The sequence below is a fragment of the Amphibalanus amphitrite genome, unplaced genomic scaffold (genome assembly GCF_019059575.1).
Source record: "Amphibalanus amphitrite isolate SeventyFive unplaced genomic scaffold, NRLGWU_Aamphi_draft 000299F_arrow, whole genome shotgun sequence".
Taxonomy (NCBI): domain Eukaryota; kingdom Metazoa; phylum Arthropoda; class Thecostraca; order Balanomorpha; family Balanidae; genus Amphibalanus; species Amphibalanus amphitrite.
In genome coordinates this window covers 666,884-689,396 of record NW_024881794.1, presented here as the reverse complement: position 1 = coordinate 689,396, position 22,513 = coordinate 666,884, and the positions used below count along the sequence as shown (strand labels likewise).

Below are 22,513 nucleotides of genomic sequence, written 5' to 3'. Positions count from 1 at the left end.
ATGCATACAGGTCATTTCCCGCCCCATGCAACAGCGAGAGTTAACATCCGGACCCCCTCCAAACAATCAGCGGAGGCGAGCCGAACTCAATTTATTGTAATGCCAAACCATCGGGAGTCGGACCAGTGAGGAGACGCATGAAAGGGCGCCGGTGGCGTCGGTGGCGCCGGCCAGCTGCCAGCACGCGCCGGCCGCGGACAGTCGCTCGCTCGCCTCACAGACACACAGACAGACAGACAGACGGACAGCCAGGCAGACACGGAATGAACGGCCGGCCGGCGGCGCGGCGCCTATCAACTGCCAACCGCGCCGACAGATAAATCACGCGCGCATACGGGCTCGCGCATGAGCGCGCGAGCCGACCCGAGACAGGAGAGCAGTCTCGGGTACATCACAACGAGCCCCGCCGCCGCGAGCGCACCTAAGGCGCGTCGCTACCGCCGGGTCGCGCGCGAGCAATCAAATTAACCTGATTCGCTGCCACGTAAATGTCACATAGATAAAACACACGCACACACTCGGGTCGTATTTCGCGGCGCCGGCGAGCAGAGCACATCACCGCTCGCCGCTGGCCCGGTCTGACCCATCCCGCGACCCAGACACCCGTCCCCGTGCACACCCAGCCACACACCGACACACGCGCAGAGATGCAGATCAGTCGGCCGTCCGACTCGCTCGGTGCTGGCGGCAGACTGTGCTCCCCCCGCGGCGCGCAGCTCGGGCCGCCGCGCCGGCCTCTACTCGCGCTCGGAAGCCGCTCCGACTCGCTAGCCCACACCCTAGTGTGTATCTTCACTGTGAACTGGCGGTGCACATCACGGGCCCGGCCCAGCGCGCGCCAAACATAAACGAGGTTAAAATGTCTTCTAGATCTATCCGAGCGGAGCCCGCTCACATCAACTCGTCATCTCCCTCTTGGCTGAAAATGGAACACGGGCCAGTCAGAGCAGATTCAGAGCCAAAGAGGTCACAGGCTGCGTCAAAGGTCAGAAAAAATTGTTACCGTGTTCTTCACAATCCAAGTGACATATTCGACAGTTTTTTTTAACGCGATTATTTCATGACTAAACAAGTGAATATATAAAAGCGTAAATAAATCTGGATCTTTTTCTAGACAATTCCACGACCTAACTTTACGAGAAGATAGTGCTGACGTCTATAAATTTGCAAATAAACATAAACACAGTGAATAACAAGCAGACACGAAGTGCAGTCGTTCCAGGGTCGCGGCACCGTCCGTACCCAGTTCTGTCATACCGCCGGAGCGGATCACGGTGGGACCACCCGGCCGCCGACTCGTGTATATTATGGCGAGACGACGCGATTTATGACCTCGTCTCCCCTGACCTTCTCGATTGATTCATTCACGAGACGGCCCGAACGGCCCCTCGCTCTCAGTTTCCGGTAGAGGTTCCACGGAAGTGAAGACGCATGCATGACGTGTGACCGTTATAGACTGCCCGGAGGTGAATGCATCTCTTGAAAAGCATGGGGTAATTGGAAGCTACATATAAATTAACAGCCGTGCAGAAAATTAGCAAGTCCAGTAAGCAACATTTTCGGGCAATTATAACCCATGTCGAGCTGATTTATGTCGGACCTATCCCTGGCAGGGAGTAACTAACTATATGTATGTTTGCATGCACTGGCAATACTTGCCCCGTTCGTGCCTGAGACTCAGCAGCATCGACCTAACCCTAACCTCCTTACTTCCGTAAGAAGTAAAATCCGATCATACCTTTCACCTGATATTGACATCTGTGCTCAATGCAGCGGACATCAGTGACCGTGCGAATAATTTTGTAGCATGCCTTAACTCGCGAGTTGCTGGGGGGGGGGGGGGGGGCGTTAAACGCCCCCACTTTTTTTCGCCGCGCCATAGCATAAAAACGGCGCTTTGGGTACCTGTAGGGAATTGATTGAAGTTTGTGACATAGTTTCAAAATACTCGGTCGGAGTAAACGCCATTAGACTGCCAATACCATGAACAATCAAATGGCTATCTTCAATTAATATTGATTATCGTTCCGCATTTCCCAAAATCTTGAGCTGAATCTTGGCAATTTCTCGTGACTACTTCACGACTATGATACATGCATTTCTTAAATTGAACTTTTTGAGCCAAACACGTACACATATGATAAAATGAATGTCACCATCGTGTTCTACGCCCAAAATTACACATAACACATGTGTCACAGGCTGCGAATATCAGTTTTGATTTTCGGGGATATGTGCCTACCCAGTTGACCTGACCTTGACTCTCACCTATGCTTGACTGAACCCTACATGGAGCTGACACTAGGCCTTATATGAAGGATTGTGCACCGTTCTGACAGAGTTTATGACGAGAGGCGCCCATTGCGAAGTCCTGAAGTCCATGCTACTGAAAGCCCGATTTCAGGTGTTTGACCTGACCTTGACCCGACCTGTGACCTCAAAATTCAACTTTAAAGTACTCATCTGAAGCGTCTCGTCGCTTTCTTTCGTTTGCCGCCTCGTGCGTTTCGCTGTGCCTATTGGTTCTCGAGTTATCGGCTGGGGGCGCTTAATGCCCCCCCCCCCCCAAGCAAACGGCGGGTGGCGAAATACCCCAGCAACTGCCGGGTTAAAATCCGTTAATATCAACATGTGCGATGGCTAATGCCTTCGTTTTACCATTCACCACTAATACATGTCGGCAGCTGATGCCTCACAAATTACAACTTCGATCTTACATGACTGCCCGACCGGTCTGCAGCTCCGCACCTGCGTGCGGCCATCCCACCGCGCTGTACTCACTTCCTGTAGTTGTCGAGGTTGGGCGGCTGCGGCCGGGCCGCGGCGCCGGCTCGCGGCAGCACGGCCGCCGCGGCTCCCTCCTCTGACGGCTCGGCGTCCATCTCCTGCCCGGCGCCGGCCGACGGCGGAGTGTAGTTGAGGAAGTCCCAGATCAGTATGCTGTCGTCGTGCGAGCTACTGACGATCTGGAACTCGTCAAACTGCAGCCGGAACACGCGACCCGTGTGCTCCTGAGGACACATACGGGTGGTGTTAGAACAGTTGATCGGGTCACAGTCACGCACTGATGTCGAATATTGACGTTGGTGGTGGCAACATTTTGTTTATGCTAACAAACTGCTATCCTCAGAGTACAACAGAACAAAGAGCCGCTCTGCAGCGCCTCCCTGGTTCCGCCGCGCCTGCCCCCTCCCTGCCGCGCTTCTCTCTTCCCAGCAGCCGGCGTTCCCCGTCCTCTTCTGTCCGGAGCTTACCACCAGAGTGTGCAGAACCAGAGTCCACTGGTGAGGAGCCCCTGGTCCCTGTATCTCCTCCCCTCCCCCGTATCGCCTCCATCCTCCCCGCTATGAGCAACTTACCACCAGAGTGCGCAGACACAGAGAGCCCACTGGTGATCGCGGGTTCAGCGCCGCCTGCAGGTCCCACACCTTGATCTTCCTGCAGAGGTACGGGGAGGGACAGATGCGTCAGAGAATGGGCACGGGGCGAGGCAGAACGGATGAGGTGAGCGACACACGTAGCGAAAGAGACGGATGGTTTAGAGGAATCAATGTGAAATTCTCTAAATCACGAACAACAAAAAGACAAAGCTTGCAAAAGTAAACAGCCGATCGGGGCAATGTCTGCGTATCTCACCCGTCATAGGCGCCGCTGACAATCCGTTTGGAGTCGAACCGGATACAGCGCACCAGCTCGTCATGTCCCTCCAGCACACGCAGGCAGTCGCCGAACTCAATGTCCCAGAGTCTGACAGAGCGGCAGGAAGGGCGGTTAACATCATGTAGCACATCATGGACAAGAGAACTTTCAACCTTAGTCGGCCCGCGTCGGAAGAGGTATACGCTGTGAATGAATCAACCCGCTCTCTTTCAAAGAATCTCTTTGTCACCAAACACAATCGACTGACATCAAAACTTCAAAAGATATCTATCTTTCTCTCAGCTCCCCTGCTGCAGCATTGCCTGTGCTGCAATTTTAAGTAGGTGGCGTTGGCAAGCATCCAACCCCAAACCAGTCATATCATCCCCAGCTTTCCCTGAGCTCGTCGCCATCCCTCAGTCCTCCCCAGCCGGTCCTCAGCGTGCCATGCAGACGCCCACCGACCTGATGGTGTTGTCGGAGCTGCCGCTGACCACCAGTCGGTCCCGGTACTGCAGGCACGCGATGCCCCTCTTGTGGCCCGACAGCGTCCGCACAAACTCACACGTGGACGTGTTCCATACCTGGGACGGAGCAGATAGATGAGTGACGAACAGGCGGGTATACTTACACAGCTGTGTGAGAGCGGGGATGACAGATCAGTGTCAGGCGCAGTCTGAGTTCAGCCCTTGGCTGAATTCGTGTCGGCGACATAACGAGCATTTTAGCTAGCGTCGGACGAAATGTTTCAAAAGACACCCTGCATAACACTGCTGATGACGGTTGTAAGTCATCAAATTATAAGCCGTCATTAAAAATACAAGCCATCATCAAAACGATGGGTCCATATTTCAGCACCATAAATCATGCCCTATTTCACTTCCATCAGTAACTTGTGTGCTCATTCTGCCTGGAATATGGTCGCGGGAAGTTTCTGATGAAGTGCCCTCTTGTCCCCGCTGCCTTCCGCCGGGACCATTTGCTACTTTTACAGCCGCCTGGAGGGCCATCTGTGTTCGGAGCACTCGAGCCGCCATCGACCAAACGGAGCTGAGCAGTGTGACACGCGGCGGAGCGCGGCGCGGGGGCGACAGACAGCGGAGATCGCCGCAGAGCGGGGAGAATACACGGGGTGTCAATGTCAGGGTTATGGAGCTAGCCGGAGACCAATGTCAGCTTTGACAGGAACAGGTCAAGACAAAATACAGCTCTACTGATTGCAACATGATTATAGTTCAATCCATCATGACAATAATTTTGTACAGAAGGAATGGGGAAAAATGAAATGTGATATATGAAGCTATCATTGAACACGAAACAAACAAGAAACAGCGTATTAATAAATTCCCACACATCTTAGCACACACGCATCCCTTCCTCTCCCAGCTCTCTCCCTCCCCTCTCCCGTCCTGACCTTGATGGTACGGTCTCCCGACGCGCTGACGATGTACTTTTCGTCAAAGTCGACCACGTTGACGGCCGCTCGGTGTCCGACCAGCACGCGGTGCAGGTTGATCTCGGTCGGCGATACCATGTCCCATACGGCGATCGAGCGGTCCTGCAGGGTCATACAGAGGTCAGTGGTTACAGATCAGTGACAGTCAGTGCGCCTAAGGTCATAGGTCGTCGTCAAAAGTGGGCATCTGTGGCAAAGTTGTGTGCGAGACGGAAAAAAGACAGTGGTAATAACAAGCAACCCGAATTCATGTTCTGAAATCTCGCTCAAATTCAGGTTTGGCAAGGATGACAGAGGTCAACTCATAAGCAAAGGCAAAACAGACCGAGGTCGCACATTGTTTTCTCGTACGTAACGAATGTTTTCTCGCAACGAAAGAAGTACAATAACAAAAAATGTCATTTCAGTCCGGTGTCCGCACTCAAGAGGCCCACTTATCCTGCACGCCATCTACCAGCACTGCCTCAAACCACGAGTTGCAGAAGCCACCACAATCCCCGCCCGGACGGAATGATGCAACTTTCTCCCGCACGCCCCCTGCCACCGACGGGGCCGCGCAGTTGGCACGTCACCTCTCGCCAGCTGACCGAACCGATCAGCCCCGCACGCACAGCCGTCAGCAGTCGGAAATGTTCCTCGCACACCCCGAAACCAGTCCTGAGTGTTGTGTTTCTCGGCGGGTCAGCCACTCGGATATTACGATACATATTGAACGGGCGAACGGCTGTTTTCCGGGACACACGTGTTGGCAGGGAAATGTAGGAATTCAAAGGAGCGGGTGTGAAGTGTCGAGTGGCCGCAGAATGGTGATGCAAATTAGAGACCCACTGAACTGCAGATGGGGCACCCGGCACAGTCACACCCGGAAAGACTGCAGACGGGGGCTTATCAGTTTGTCGAGGAAATGTAGGGCTAGTTTATGGCCACGCAGGGTCTACAGAAGTAAGAACGTCAGACCTTGTTGGTGATGTTAGAAGATGTTATTTAAATGCCGAAATGGGCACTATGGTAGTAGGTAGTGATGGAGGCGTTCAGCAATGGAGCGATTGATGTGAAGAGAGATTTAGCACCTCATATTATGAAATATTCGGTCATGACTTTCCACACGATACTGTCTCTGATACCTACCAATATTGTCTGTCATGATACGATGCCTAGCAGACGACGCCGGACGCCATCTCCTAATTTCTATGCATGCGTGTAAAGCATGAGCGTCGAGCACATGTGCAGTAACAGCTGCTAGTTACGGAAATCCCTCGACTATCCGTCCGTTTCATAGACATAAGCTAGCCGACAATGGTGACACATTCAATTCAGACAACTCATGTTTATCATGAATGCAAGGGACTGGTTTTGGTTCAAACTTCAACACCCACCCAAACAGTTATTGAAGCTAAGCACGTAGCTGAAGCAGGTATGACTATCACATTGTGATTAGAATTTAGAACTACAGCTGGGTGTTCCTTGTGCATAGAACATCCAACCAAACTTCCCCTGGATTACGGTACATAGTAACGCCTTAGCGCCTCTGACCGCCGTGACGGACGGACACAACACAAACAAACATTTCAGTGACGCACAGCCTAACTGGATGAGCTCATAGCAAGTGGAACAAAGGAACAGTCAACCCTCTCCATCGTAAACAATTGACGAGTACCGGTACATCAACTAACACTTGAGACGGTGTCTACTTGAGAGCAGACGCTCGAATCCGCATCCCACACACACTTGAACTGATGACCCATTACGTACTCTGTTCCCACATCTCTGCAAGAGGCTACAAACTTATCTATGAGAATCTCATCAAACTCAACACAGCCCCACGGTAACGCCAATATTTCAGTCAATCTTCATAGTCCATGCGCAGTACATGGAAAGTAACCCATCCTACTCCCCACTCACATTCTATTAAATAAACCAGCTCATCTCACATAGTTACATGTTCTCTTACATCCCCACTCATCACTCACCTTTCCACCAACGCCATCATCGCACCCGTACCCTCCCCTCCCCTCCCTCCCTGCGACTCACCTTTGAGCAGGTGACCATCATGCCGTGAGCGAAGCGCAGATGCAGCACTGCCTCGCAGTGGTGGATGAGTGTGTTGACCAGCTCTCCCGTACCCACGTCCCAGACACGGACCGTGGCGTCGGACGAGCCCGAGATGATCACCTTGTCATCGTATTGGAGGCACAGCACCGAGCCAGTATGGCCGGTGAGCACTTGCTGTGGAGCGGCGCGGGGCCACGGTCAGTGGGGTGGGGAGGAGCGGGCCGTATAGAAGGTGGGGAGGGGAAGAGGCTGAACGTGGGAAGCAGGGGCGGTGCAGGGCTAGGTGAGCAATTGCACCGCCGGCACGGACTGGGTGGGGACTGGGGAGCTCGGGTACAGGTGGCTGGTCTCAAATCACCGCTCACAAACGACAGACGACGCTCGGAATATTCCAAGTCATGGCATTGATATCCGAGCTGGGCAAACACAAGTGTCAGGCATTCTCCATACACACGTGTAGTAGACCATGGTAGGGCCGGACTGACAAGACATTTAGCCAGACCGTTGGATTTGGAATGATTCTAATGTTACACTTCACAAACAAAGAACGACGAATAGTGAAACGATCAAGACAGTGACAAAGGACGCTCGTAGGGTAAGGGCGGGTAAGAGTACGCGGGCGATAAGAGTACGCATCAGCTGTTTCGGTTGCTTAGCAACGCGGGTTCGTCGAGTTCATGAAGTGACATGAAGCCGCCAGTGCGTGCTTGTCACCAACGGAACGTGGGCGTTGAGCGGCGACGCTGTTGAGTTTAAGGCGATGAATATTATTTTTGAGCGTTATGATATTATTATGGTATAGTACAATAATTTTGATACTTGGCAGTTGAGATAAGGTACATTTCCGTGATTGTTGTGGGAAACTTGTGAGGTTTTCTGGGGAAATACTGTGCGGTGCAATATTCTGTTTGCGAAGTTTTGCACAACGTTTCGGGGCTGTTTTGTGCGCGAATTGCATGTACGGTAAGAGCACGCACTGTTCAGGAGGGTAAGAGTACGCAGAATTATACATTAAATCGAATAGACAGAAATATAAAGTTATTAATCTATCGCTCAATGACGTTTGTTTTGTAGGTATATCATCAATGGAGCACTGTGAATTGCAGATGCGTACCCGAAATTCTTCCAAATACGAGTTATTCTCCCTTTTGATTGTGCATTTTTTAAAGAAACACACGACATGATTATTTCCTGATTTATAGACTTGAAAGATTTATTTTATGTTTTTCTTTTTGGATACTCGAATTAACTTAAATGCCTTCTGAGTTTGAAGTTAAGCATTTTGACAGTACAAGCTGCATAGGTGTGTGTTCATATGCTTGCGTACTCCACCCGCCTGGCGTGCGTACTCTTACACACCCCATATGGTAAGAGTACGCAACTGCAGCGGTTCAGAAAATGTCAGTTTTAGACCACTTCCATTTACGCTGAAGGATCGTTGCCCCATGGGTTGATGGCTAATTCAATGAACTTTAATATTCCCTATTTGCGATTTCTTTCTTTCAAATATTAAACAAATGAGAGCAAGAAATCCACTAAGTGCGTACTCTTATACGACTTCACCCTATACCATGAATTGGTCATCTACCGCAAACTAGAACTAGGATCAGGAAATATATCAAGAAGTGGTCGACTTTAACAAAGATCCCGGAAACGACTCAAGAATCAATACCAGGTACTCCAGTTAGTTCCTGACGTTTCGCGAGAAATCTCTAATGGCCTTTACCTGTAACCGGCAGCTTCCGGCGCTGATTTGAATAGTCAAAGGTCGGCCAGAGCCGCGCTGGGCTCCAGAGACCGGGTCGGAACCGGATGCCGCACAGGGACGGAGACACCCACCTTTGTGCACTGGAGCGAGTTCCTGTCCCACATCTTGATGGTGTTGTCGCGCAGGCCGGAGACGATCTTTTTGTCGTCATACTGCAGACAGTAGACGCCCTTGGAGGTCTCCGAACGGCAGTTTATCCTCTGTAGGTTGTGCTTGCCCGTTCGCCAGTTGTTTTCTATGCTCTGGAAACGACGATGACGGATGTCAGTTACTGTGTGGGTTGATGTGGGTGCAGGATTTCTCCTGATATTTGTTATGACATGAAATGAAAACCAACACTAAGAAACGAACTGTAAACGACAGCCAGCCCTGAATGTGATGCATCAGCAGTACCTGTAACTCAGAAGATATCGTTCTGATGAAATGCTCAACTGCTTGGAAGACTAAATTAATTCTTTTTGTTTGAAGCAAGGGTGAAGACTAAAACATGTTTCGAACAGAGTCTGGAAAACATCCTGTTGAGCGACCAAAAATGTTCAATTGGCGTATATTAGCAGAAGGCGATATAGCAAAAAAGGACACCTCGAGGTACGAGTTCATAACGTCTAGTAGCCACTGGCTACCGGCCAATAAAACAACCATAGCAAGCCCAGGAAGCCAGACATTGCCGCGGTGTACCAGCTACGGGCTAAAGGAAATCAGAAATGATCATGACAAAAAAAAAAAAAAACGCATCCGGCAGCATACTGGCCAGTGACGACACTGGTACTGATTAGCACTAACAATAATTATTACATGGCTCCTGTGTTAATTTGGCATGAGATATTTTTTACTATTGCCCGGCATCAGGTTACTGACCTTTCAGTGTCAGGTTACTGACCTTTCTGAAGGTGAGAAGCGGTTGCCATGTCAACGGTCAATAGTAAGTTGCTCGCGCAGTGGTGTTTGAACAAAAATTCAAATGTCGTAATTTTATCGTCGTTTTCTCAGACTGTTCAGTTTGATTTCGTGATTGGCTAGTCAATTCATCAAGAACTGGGCCGTCATTTGAACATGTCCGTTCAAATACCCCGATTTAATTTGTTGGAGCCGCATTAATTGGATGAGCTATTTTCATCGCGCAGGGCTCAGGGCACTAAAAAGGTGATTAAATCAGCAGGAGACGTCTTCATTGAGTTCTTGCAAGTAAAAGGCATATCTGTTGAAAGCTGCATGCACAGCAACGATGTCCTGGACAACGCTGTGAAGGAGTTCTTCATTACTGTAAAACGCAAGGACGGTGAACGCTACAAATCGAAGAGTCTCCACACTTTCAAGTACGGCGTGAAACAGTACCTGTTGACGTCGGTGGGAAAGGATCTACAGCATCTACAGCAAGGACCACAGCATCTACATCAGTGGAGCCTCAGACCGGCGGCGGCCAGCTCTTCACAGGCTGCATCTTCAACTTTAACATGTAAAGCAACTAAGTGTGTGCCGTAGACATGTGACGTGGCTATGATTGTATATCCAATACATTCAATTGTACCATGATATTTGTGTTTGGATATTTTTTTATTACGGGATGAAGGAGTACTAAGTAAAGATTCCGAGAGTTGGCCATGTAATAAAACGAATACTGCATGGGGGAGCGGGCAATAGCAAAAATATTGCCCTCTGTAACGTCACTGTCGCCCTCGGGTGAAGACCTCCACAAGTGCTATTGCCCTCGGCTTCGCCTCGGGCAATAGCACTTGTTTCGGTCTTCACCCTCGGGCGACAGTGACGTCACATCGGGCAATATTTTTTGCTATTGCCCGCTCCCCCATGCAGTATTCGTATAATTCCTTTGTGTAAGTTATCCCAAACATTTTGTTGCTTCATACTGCTTAGTGCTTCGTATATAATATCGTTATTACCAGCTAGCAAGCAGTGAATTATTTCAACAGATGACGGTGCCAATCCGTAATGGTACTACGCAAGTGCCACCAATGAGCCCTCGGTCCCCAGATGCCTGCCCCTCTTCTGCCCGTGGCCTGTCCCTGTCCTGCCGGCGTCCTCTCTCCCTATCACTCTCCTGCCGGCGTCCTCTCTCCCCACAGAGTCCCCTGACCCGTCCACGCGACATGTGCCCAGTCCCGGCGTGACCGTCCACCCGAGCCGTCAGGCACTCAGCCGACACCAGAGCACTACACCCGTTAGCCCAGCGAACTCCCCTGGCAGCTCCTTACTCCGCGTACTGGAGCCAGTCGGTGAGACATGACCGCAAGTGGCGCGTTATATAACGGATAGTAATTGTTAGGTAAGGTGGATAACGCGAGGTGCTCTGTAAATTATAGGGCGGTGATTGCAGAAGAGCAGCATCCGAGCGAGCAACGCACCTTCAGGGAAAACTACCTTCAGGTGGAAAGTTGGCTATAAATCGACATTTGACCGTAATTCATTCAGTATTATATTTTTCACTTCTATTACATAGTCAGCGTACCTGGATTAAATAACAATTTGTCTCGCGGCACCGGTAAGATAATTTCGACATTCTGAGTAATTGATACCAGTATAACATCATCGGAAAGACCAAATGAGCCAGAACATCGCAGAGAGCTATTGCGGAGCGGAGTCAATTTTCACCCCGGCGTCCGCAATTAGAGCTAATGACGCGTCAAATGGGGAACTCACCTCGATATCCTTGATTATTTTCGGGTAGAGTTTACGGTATTTTTGGTGGTCAGGTAGCGCTTGGCCTGGTTTCGGCTTCCCTAGGTATTGGCCCCTGAAATAGAATGGATGGGGATGAACGACGGCCATTAGCGGCGGGCGAGTCCACGTTTCTCGCAGGTCCTCGGCAGATCCGCCCAGCACATGAGACAAGGCATAGGTCCGGGGGTGTTCGACCTCGGTCAAAACATCGTGTCTGGTAACGTGATTGCTCGACACATTGGAAGGAGGCAGACACGATGCAAAACGGTACCTGGAATCAGCTGAGGGCTGGCGCAGACAAAATAACACTGACACTGCCAGAAAGGAACAAAACACCGGCAGCTAGGCCACCAGTTAGCTACTAAAAAACTTTGTGATTGGTCATAGCTTAGACGAACTTACACGTCAGCAACATACCACTTACTCATAATAAACATTGGAACAGCAGGTCGCAAACAATGCCAACATCGCACTATCTAACAAAATATCGCGCTTCATTGAACACTGAACAGTACGCGACTAACACGACCACACATTATCACCAACTAAAATCCTAACGAATAGTGTTTGTCTATTTCAAACAGCCTGCGGTTACCATTAAACTCGCATTCCCTGATACTCAGCAGGCCCCAGCTGCGCCATACGTACCATCCTCGCCGCTCGGCCAGTCCCCTCCAGAGCGGGTCGGTGCGCACCTTCTTCTCGATCAGCTTCTTCCACAGCATGCCGTCGCTGATGACGCGCTTCCACTCTTTGCAGACCAGCTCGGCGGCGCACAGCGAACGGTCGTCCAGGTACGAGAGGATGTTCTCCGCCACATGGTCCAGGCCTTTGTCTGCCGGGCCGCAGGGATGGGTGGGGGTCAGAGATGGGCAGTGGGCACAGCAGCCACTCCGTGTCTATTTTAGGGTGTGATTCATACAAGGTGATGATGGGATTTTAGGGCGCCCGAATACATGTGACACAATGAATACTACGACTCAATGTGACGAAGGAACACAAAATATGGAGCTACGTGTCGTGACAGACCGGTTAACATAAATAAAAAAAAACGAAAAAATGACTTGACAAAATTAATTGGCAAGTAGCGGCAAAAGCAAGAGAGTATGCATCTAGGCCGGTTTTAAATCACCGGTCGTGTAAGTTGCTGAGACCACCACATGGCACAATGCCCCACATCCACCCCATCAGTCACAATAACCTGTCACACAGGTTGACAGGCACAGCCAGCGAGCGAGCACCATCGATTAGCAGCCAGCGAACAGCGCTAAAAACCAGGCCATTGCGGATGTCGACACTACAACTCTGGCCGGAGCTGGTCGGGTGGCGTCCGTGTACCACACCGAGCCGCCGTACTACTCGACGCTTCACGGGCAGAATCGTAATCAGAGCTGGTGAAACGGTCAGTGATTGCGTCACGGCGTCGATCACCGCCGGTCGGCCCGCCGCCCGCGCGCCGCCCGGCCGCCGCCGCTCGGCAGCGAGAGACGGTCAGCCGGCCGGGACGGCCACGGCTCGGCCGTGCCATCCAACCCATTGTCTGTCCCTGCAGTTCGAGCCGCACCACCATTAACAGACGGCGGCCGCAGAGAAAGTAAAGTCGAGTTTGTCTCAGCGGGCAGGATAGGAGCCTGTGTAAACAGTGTCATGTCGCGACCAGCGGGCGCCGACGGTCGCCCCACTGACCGCACCGCTCCGAGCTGCTGCTGGAAACGTACCAGCAGACACGGACCCAATGGATGAGCTGCCTGCCCTCCACCCGACCGGATAAAGAACAGAAAATACACACCGACATTAGCTGACGAAAACCGAGAGAAAAGACGGAGCAAAAAAGGAGCGCATTACTGTCGGGACCGGCCGACAAAGACAGATATGACACCCTGACCGACCGGAACAAAGACTCCGAACGCACCGATACTGACAAAGACGGGCGGTGGATACAGACCGACACATAGATACAATAACGAGACTTGGATCGATGGAGACACACCGACAGACACACGGCAGGGGACAATACCGTTACAGTTCACCGGCGGCCGGCCGAGCCAGCGCGGCCCGGCGGCCGGCGTGACTCCCAAATTACACGGCGTCCGCCCCCGCCGGGCGCGATCCGACCGACCAACCAGCGGACCCGGGACCAGTGGAGGCCGAGTCACGGCGGACCCGGGACCAGGGGAGGCCGAGTCACGGCGGACCCGGGGACCAGTGGAGGCCGATCCACGGCGAACCCGGGGACCAGGGTAGGCCGAGTCACGCCGCACAGAGCCGTGTAACGCTACCCACTGGCCGTGCCACGGGGCACGGTACGCCACCGCAACACCGCGGGACGGGGAGCACGGCCGTCACCGCGGGACGGGGAGCACGGCCGTCACCACCGGACGGGTCAGCAGGAGGAGGGAGCACGCCCACCGATCTGATCGACTGGTTAGGATATCCGACGGCGTTGGATCGTATTGTCATGGGCTTGTCGGGAAACCAAGGAAACAATGAGGTCCTATTACTCAACAACATACGAGGAAGGGATAAAACTACCAGCCAATTGTGCACAGTGCGCTGTTTACGTTTTAAGTGACAACTACATATAACACTGATTCTAGAGTCAGCCTAATTCGCAATGGGGATTCAGGAAAATTAAATTATTTCCAACTACTATACGAGCAATGTGTGACTTATCGGTCACGCAAAACCACATTGCGTTCCATCTGATTCAGTGAAGCACTGAAATAATTCATACTTTGGAACTACATAGATCGGTGCAAATGTTTGTTCCGTCGTAATTCCATTGCAAGTCGCTGTATCGAAAAAAGACCACATAAAAGGAGGACGTATCTATCGGAGGTGCATGAGAGGTGTAGCCCAACCCAAGCTTCAATCGAAATGCAGGCGTAGTGACAACACATGTCACGAATGATAAACCACACACACACAGAAAGTGACCCACCATGAGTGCCATCCACTACTCATATCCACGCAAGAACATAAGCTCGAATTCAATAATAATTAATTTTTTTCGCTTATGGGGCTAAATGTCACGCTAAAGAAAGTCATTTTACGCCCAACTAATGATGAACAACAAGGGTTGCAAATGCATGGTCGTGCCGCAGGTCATTGTTGTAAGGCATAAGGTCGTGAGATGAATGAAAAGAAAAAAAAACATCATTCACGGCAAATCATCGCCTCGTCCTTTGACATTGGTCGCATGTTAAGAGGTAAAACGGCAAAGTCCTCCGTAGGCTGCGTGAACAATACACCTGAATCAGAATTGTAGTAATTTTCATTCAGAAAATCTCCCCTTTGTTTTCTACCGTATTTTTCATCTCAAACGATCGTACAGTCTGTCTTAAAAGTACCGCGCAAAGTGACGGTGGATCCATCATGCCTGACCGAGGAAGGGCCTACTAAATTTGAGTCACCGAAGCAATTCACATCCTCGTCCATTCTCTGGGTCAATTGGTTCGGTGACTTTCAAATTATAGCAGGCCCTACCTCAGTCAGGCTTGATGGATCCACCGGCACTTTGCGCGGTACTTTTAAGACAGACTGTACACTGTACAGTGTACAGGCTATATTGGCGAGTGACTGAATTAGACAAACGTGAAATGCTGTCTACAATACAGATAATTTTCAGGTTCGTGCGGTGTCTGCACAACACGAGAAAGCCCAAATAAACTGGCCCTAACAGGTATTTAAAAAGGCAGCACGAGCATCACATTTAACGACACACATAGCGAAATACTAACAAATGCAGAAAACATACAGGGTACAGACTGTAACATTCATACACAGTTTCATCCTCATCGAACCCTTCCCTTATCCTCCGGGGTGTTGGGCAAGGAAACCCAACAAACAGGTGAGTTTGTACAGACGAGTTCGTCGGTCAGTCGACCCAACAAACAGGTGAGTTTGTACGGACGAGTTCGCCGGTCAGTGGACCCAACAAACAGGTGAGTTTGTACAGACGAGTTCGCCGGTCAGTGGACCCAACAAACAGGTGAGTTTGTACGGACGAGTTCGCCGGTCAGTGGACCCAACAAACAGGTGAGTTTGTACGGACGAGTTCGCCGGTCAGCGGATCGCCAATCAGCTCCACAGTCCAAACGTAAGCACCTTGCGCCATCCTGTGCCCATCTATCCACTCACCTGGTAGTAATGAGATGAAGTCGCGCTGCAGCATGGGCTTGAGGAAGGTGTCGATGTTGTTGTGCTGGTAGTGGCACATTTGTGAGAGCAGGTACTCGACAAACTCCACCTGATCCTGTTCGCTCCATTTCTCAAAGTACTTGAGACAGGCGTCGCGTTCAGTCAGGTACTGTGGTGTGGGGTCGCGGCGCGGCGGGTCCAGGCCCACCGCTGTCATAACCAGCTGAAAACGAGCGGCACACAGTGTCACACAGCGCCGAACGCAGGCCTGAGGGATGGAGGATCGACAGAACACTACTGGAGAAAACACTCCATCGATGGACAGCAAACATCCAACTGGTGTAGGACCACACTTCTAACTAATGGCAGAAAACATCTCACTGTGGATCAGAAACTCCAACAGCAATAAGGGTAAGTAGTTAGCAGCACTTCACCAATGAAGGTGAGAAAGTACTACATCAGGTAATTGTGAGAAATCACTGCATCAGTGAATAGTGAAGGTGAGAAACCACTGGCCAGTAAAGGTGAGCATACACTGCACCAGTGAATGTGAGAAATCACTGCACCATTGAACAGTGAACAGTGAAGGTGACAAACCACTACAGCAGTGAATGTGAGCTGGAGGTAAGCAGCTGGAGGTATTCATTGCACAAGCCACCAATGGAGGTGAGCAATTGTCATGTAATTCATGGTGCAAGGCATAATTCATATAGATGAAGAACAAATATATCAAAACATCAAAACAACTACTGCTATGATGAAAAACTAAAGCAAACTAGCTCCCAAAGCCAGGTTTCAAACCGATTGTTCAAAGTTCCCATCATGGTGAATACACTGGTGTAGGTACCATTACAAGTGCATCATAAAATGAAAATAATATGGCACAGAGATTTACTCCAAGTTGCATCAACAATATGTCTTCATTGCCCACTGTGATGCTATCAAAACATGCTTAGTTCTATGCCTGATGCTAGCCAAAACACTTTTGGGAGGCCAGCTTTAACTATGACATAATTTTCATAAGCAATTGGCTCATTACAAGTTAACACAGATTGATTTCACAAATGTGTTATCAGTAAATGCATATCTATGCATAAGAAATGAAATAAACCATTGCAACCCAATATCTTGCCAGAGTCAGATCAAAATTATAAATAGCTTAAATAACTGTCAAATGTTTGTTCCATAAATCTCAATCCTTTAAGCTATAAACAAGGAACCATATCACAAGCCAAACAAAGCTCCCTAAATATTTGTCTCTCCCAGTCTTAATCTTTTGTTGGTCCAACAAAAACACATCTTGTTTGTTCAGCCATAACATAACCAAATAAGCTTCAGTGATTTTTTTTAAAGCAACAAACTATGAACTATGAAGCAGATGTATGGGTCTCACGGCTCCATAAAACAAGCCTATCAAAGTTATGAAGGGATAATAAAAACTAGTTTCAACAGAATCTGTAATTGAAAGAGGTCATCGTCATACCTATTCCAACAATTTTGTTCACAGAAAAAATAGCAGCACACAGCTCATCAGAACTTTCATGTAAGTCTGGTTGATACACATGCAAAAGGTCGAAGGACAAGGGTCAAGGTCACTCTAAGCAAATGCTTGCCTTCAATCTAACATTAATAAATGCATTATCAAACCTGATAGGATCTATTTTAAAAATGCATGATCATTTCCTTTGTTTAAAACCTTATGATTAATTGCTGATGCTGTGCAGCATTAAATTCGAATTGAAGTGTTAATTTATCACATGCCTTGACCCTGAAAGCAGACATAAGGCACAATTGATTTGACCAATGCCTAACCTAGGATTTATAATGCATCACTAAACTATGATACCTACTGCAAATCAGCTAAAATATTTACCACCCTGTAGCATGCAAGTAATTCACAGACACTCTCGGAGTGCTGGGCGGTGTTTCACGGGCTGCTGCTACCACGCTGCTATCAAATTGCGCGAGCTGACGTCACACTTGTGGTAGTGTTGGAGCAATGGGCCTGTTGATGTCTCCATGGAAACCCAATTTGACAAGTCGTAAAATCGGCGTGCTGCTATCACCGGTGAAACAGGGCCCAGGATTACAAAGGTCGTATTTTTACTCAAGCATTTAAATATTGATGACTGGGTACGCCTATGAACAAATACCCATTTAAAATCAAGTCAGCAGCCGATCAATCACAAACCTGCAACGTACCATATTTCTGGGATCATTCTTGGGAGTCTCTCGGGCATCAGTTTCCATTACAGAGCGAACGCGGAAGCAGTCCGAATGCCCATGCACCTTGGGCGCAACTCTTATAAATTGTTGCAATTATCACTTGTTTCTTCAAGGGGCTACTATATTTCTCAAACTTTTTGTACTGAACTATTCAAGAAGTTTCGTGTCTTGTTAATGATGTAGTCCACAATTCACGAAATTACCTAAAATATAACAATAACACCCAGGAGAAACCGTAACAAACGCGAACGAAAAGGGAAGGCGACCTCTTTTTCGAGTGACGTCACGTAAGCTGTCGGACTCGCCAAGCTTCTGATAAAAGTTTCCATGCATTTTGCCGGTGAAATGACGTCATAAACAAAGTTTTATTATATATACCACTATTTAGAGTTGAAGTAGAAAAAACTAACGTTATTTTCTAGTTAAAATGAATACTTTTTAACTTTCATGAGCATATATTTAGACATTCAGCATATTTACGTCTGGACAACGAGTTGCGGGGAAAAGTGCTGCTTTTGTTGCAGTTTTAGGAGCCGGTAATTAGGCTGGATTTTGGGGTTACTTTTTCGTTCTGATTCATGTATTTCGTAGTGTTTGGCTTTTGAATATTTTAGTTCTTTCAGATAAATATTAATCACCTTACAACTTTTGTAAAAACGTTTCATTTTTTATAAGCCGACATTCAGAGTCCTAAAAATACATCAGCACTACAATCATTGTAAACAAACAAATGGAGCACCACTTGGCTCTGTTCCAAGGCGCTTTTTAAGTTTATCTGGTTGTTTCCGTACTCTTGTACGTCGTTTTGTTGGATGTTTTGAATCCTTTAAGATTGACTTATATCATATTTAAAAAGCATGTGATTGAAAACAATCCGAAGTATCCAGGAAGCTGACAGAGGTCCTGACTCCTGAACAATATCAATATCAAGTTGAACTTGAAGTTATGAAATTTTGGTTGATAAACACAAGTTGATCGGGCTCATATATCAGCAAGAAAAAGTAAAATTAAAAGAGCTTATTGGCCGAAAACAAGCTATGATATTGCAGATCTTGGAGCAATACTGAAGAGCGCGCTGAGCAGGATCATGCCAGAAAATGTTGTCTGATGAGCGCATATTGATGTATTGGATTGGTATGAATATTGAATGATAACTTACAACAGCAAGATAAATTAGTGCTAACTATCAAGTTAAAAATCTAGAATGAATGGACTTTGGCAGCTTTACTATGCTTAGATGCTATGCACTGCAGATTGTAATATGTGCATCAGGTACTCAGTGTCTGGCAAATGAAACATGCAGTCATTCCATTGCTACTGGAGGAGAAAGCTTGGATCACTAAATCCACTTTATGTTGATTTTGAGGTTAATCATTACTGTATTTCTTGAAAAAAGGATTGTTATAAAATTGTCAATGTGACAATCCATGCAACGGTGTGATCATATAATGTGTTCATAGTCATTCGTGATATGTGATTGTTGGTCCAATATACAATGGCAAAGCTCTCAGTTTCAGCGTTTCTGCCTGTGGCTGGCCAGCAGTGACTCAGAGCTTAGAACTTAGAAGTATTAGTTTTCTTCACAGGGCTGGGATAAAAAGTACTGAGGGTAATCTTCCACCAAGGAACTCTACTTTGACATGGTATGACATGTAGGCACAAGTAGGTAGGTGCTTAGTTCCTATAGTCAGCAGTTATGTAGGTTTAGTCGGGTTAGCTTAGATTAGGATGTTAGTTTTTTAGGTTGCCAAGTGTCCATAAAAATGTGACCTGAGCAATGAGCATACCTGAATAACCTGACAGCTGACCTAACCTCAATCATCACACATATTTGCAGCCTGGCCAAGACCTGCATAGCAGTAGCACCCAGTTATAGGTAGGTACTCACCCTAACTCAATCTTACCTGCTAACCTTCAACTTGCCAATAGTTAGCTCACCTTGCCAAGCTGCATCCAGGGAAACAGTCAACTGAGGAACTGGCTCATTGGGTGGCTGGTGTGAGTCTGTGCATTTAAAGTGTTTCTTCTCTGAAGCTGCTCTGCAAGCTGCTGTATGTCATGTTAGATGCTCAGAAAATGTGGGAAATGATTACTAAGCTACTTTAGTGCTTTGTTAATGCTCGAGACATGAACAAGTACAGATCCTGCAACGTACAGCTATGAGTTAGGTGCTAGGTGAGTATGTTATGTGAATGTGCTGTTCCCTGTTTGACCATAGTAAGTATACAAACAAGCACAGGGTCACAGTTATATTCAATCTCCACATAAACATACAACAAAAACGGCCATATAGCCTCACTCCGAACACACCACAAAGAACTTAAGCCTTTGCAAGCACAAAAATGCTTTGATTTACAGGACAGGTACACAATATATCCTCTGTCCTTGGGGATCTTGCTGCCAAGTGGAGGTACGATGACTGAACTTCAGGATTGATCAACCTTTTCTTCTTAGCCACTGCTTATATACGAGAAAGACCAAATGCTTGTTTGTAAACTGCCTTGAAAATTTAACATGTCGACAAATAAAATAGTTCCCTCTCCTTTTGGAATACACAAAGCAAAATATTTAAAAACTTCTAGTGGATGGACAAAAGCAGTTAGCATAGCTTCCCCTCAAGTCAATTTCTGACACTGATGAATTACACTGACGCTTATTCGCTTCATATTTTGTAACAAACGCGCTAAAACTGCAATATAACAACACTATATGCTTCTTGACAAAATGCAAAAGTAGTAAAAATTTAGCCCTGATGGCATTCATTCTTGCTGGAAACGTAATCACAAAACATTTTGTAGTAACTATTAAATTCCGGCCGAAAACAGTGCACGGTTTAAAAAAGAATCATTCCAATGACGGTCCATTCTGGCGGTCCTGAAATCGCCACTATTTCCGGCCTCTCCAACGCAACTCGTTGTCCAGACGTAAATATGCAGACATTCATACCTCTTTTTTTTTTTTTTTTTTTTTTTTTTTTTAGTGGCCCTAACTTACGTTACCGGCCTCGCGAGGAGGGCGGCGACCTAACTACGCCGCGCAAAACAAACCGGCCGTCCTAACTAAGACCGGTGGCCACTTTTACACAGCAAGACAACATGGGAAAACCCATATCCATGTACTATGCCATGAATATGGGAAAAAACCCATGAATTTACGTTAAGACACATAAATGACAGTGAAACTTACCGGTAAATTGATGTTTGTGAAGGGAGGGAAGGAGGAGGTTTGTGAATGGTAAGGTTACGAGAGTTGGATGACAGGAATGGTTTGAAGAGTGGGGGATATGTCGCTGGGAGGGATGGGGTTTGTGAATGTTTAAGCGTCACGATGAAAGGAATGGTTTGGAGGATGGGGAATCTGTCGCTGCTGCAGTTGGCGGCCGACGGTTTTCTGTGGACTGTGGTCGTTCAACCCGGCCGCCGCCGCTGTTCAGCGGCCGGGGTCCGCTGGTGTAGCTCGCTGGGCCGCTGAGCCTCTAAGCCTGCTCCAGCGGCAGGAGAAAACCCGTCTGCCACCGAAGCTCTGTGTTTCGGCACCAGCGAAAAACCCGACCCACCCCGTATCACAAGTCAGCCTGGTGGTAGCGAAACGGGCGCCTGCTAACAGTCAAGGCCGTTAAAGTAGCTCTGAGTAGGGTGATGTTAGGACGAAATCAAGTACCAGGTTTGTCAATGTTGTGTCGTCCCCGAGAAGCGTCGGGAGGTCGTTTTTAAGGTGTTGTACCGCAAGATAGTTAGTGATGTGTCTTCGTTCGTGATGCAATGCCGTGCATGCGATCAAAATGTGCTCTACGGAGATGCGTGTGTCACAGGTGTGGCAAATCGGAGGGCCTGTCCTATCAAAAAGGTGGCCATGGGTGAGGCGAGTATGACCACACCTCAATCTGGCCAGGGTCACCTCGCGTATCCTGTCTGGTTGGTTACATGTGACCCATGTTCTAAGTTCTCGTTTGATCGCATACATATGTGCAGCATGATGTTGGTCCCATTTGCGTTGAAGGTACTCGGCGAATTTGATTTTTATCATATGAATAGCGTCCCCTTGGGCCATAGGTTCCACAACTGGATCAGGTCGCATTGCAGCCTCCTTTGCGAGGACATCCGCACGTTCATTTCCTGCAATACCGTAATGACCTGGAACCCAAAGAAGGGTCACATGCTGGCCCTCATTGAGATCTGATGTGATCCTGAGAATATTGTAGATACCGTGGTGGGTAACATTATCGGTCCTTTCCAGTGCTTGAAGAGCGGATTTCGAATCAGTACAAATGGTTGCCCGATCAATCTTTTCTGCCTTGATGTGCTCCATAACTTTTTCGATTGCGTGAACTTCGGCACTAAAGACTGTCGTAAATTCTTGAAGCCGGGTCCCAAACCTAAGCCCAGGGCCGACGGCTGCTGAACCTATCTGATTTTCGTGACATGAGCCATCTGTGAAGAAAAAAGCAGAGTCGCAGTTGAGCTCTACATACTCCTGGAAGAGCATTTGAGCTTCCACCGGAGGTATACTGGTCTTCTTATAATCAAAAAGAAATTCAATGGATAGGTCTTTGAGGA

General features: G+C 48.4%; 1 protein-coding gene across 1 annotated transcript; it reads right to left on the bottom strand.

Annotated features, from left to right (window-relative positions):
• Positions 1 to 74: 74 nt before the first annotated feature.
• LOC122387841 (beta-TrCP-like) lies at positions 75 to 18,437 on the bottom strand. The gene is made up of 12 exons (XM_043378403.1): positions 17,934 to 18,437; positions 15,732 to 15,954; positions 12,240 to 12,426; positions 11,571 to 11,664; positions 8,987 to 9,157; positions 7,127 to 7,321; positions 5,054 to 5,197; positions 4,105 to 4,223; positions 3,637 to 3,747; positions 3,360 to 3,438; positions 2,782 to 3,011; positions 75 to 919 (listed from the first exon to the last, which is right to left on the bottom strand). The coding sequence occupies exons 1-12, from the start codon at positions 17,979 to 17,981 to the stop codon at positions 892 to 894; spliced, it is 1,629 nt and encodes a 542-aa protein (XP_043234338.1). The 5' UTR covers positions 17,982 to 18,437; the 3' UTR covers positions 75 to 891.
• Between the last annotated feature and the right edge of the window lie 4,076 nt (positions 18,438 to 22,513).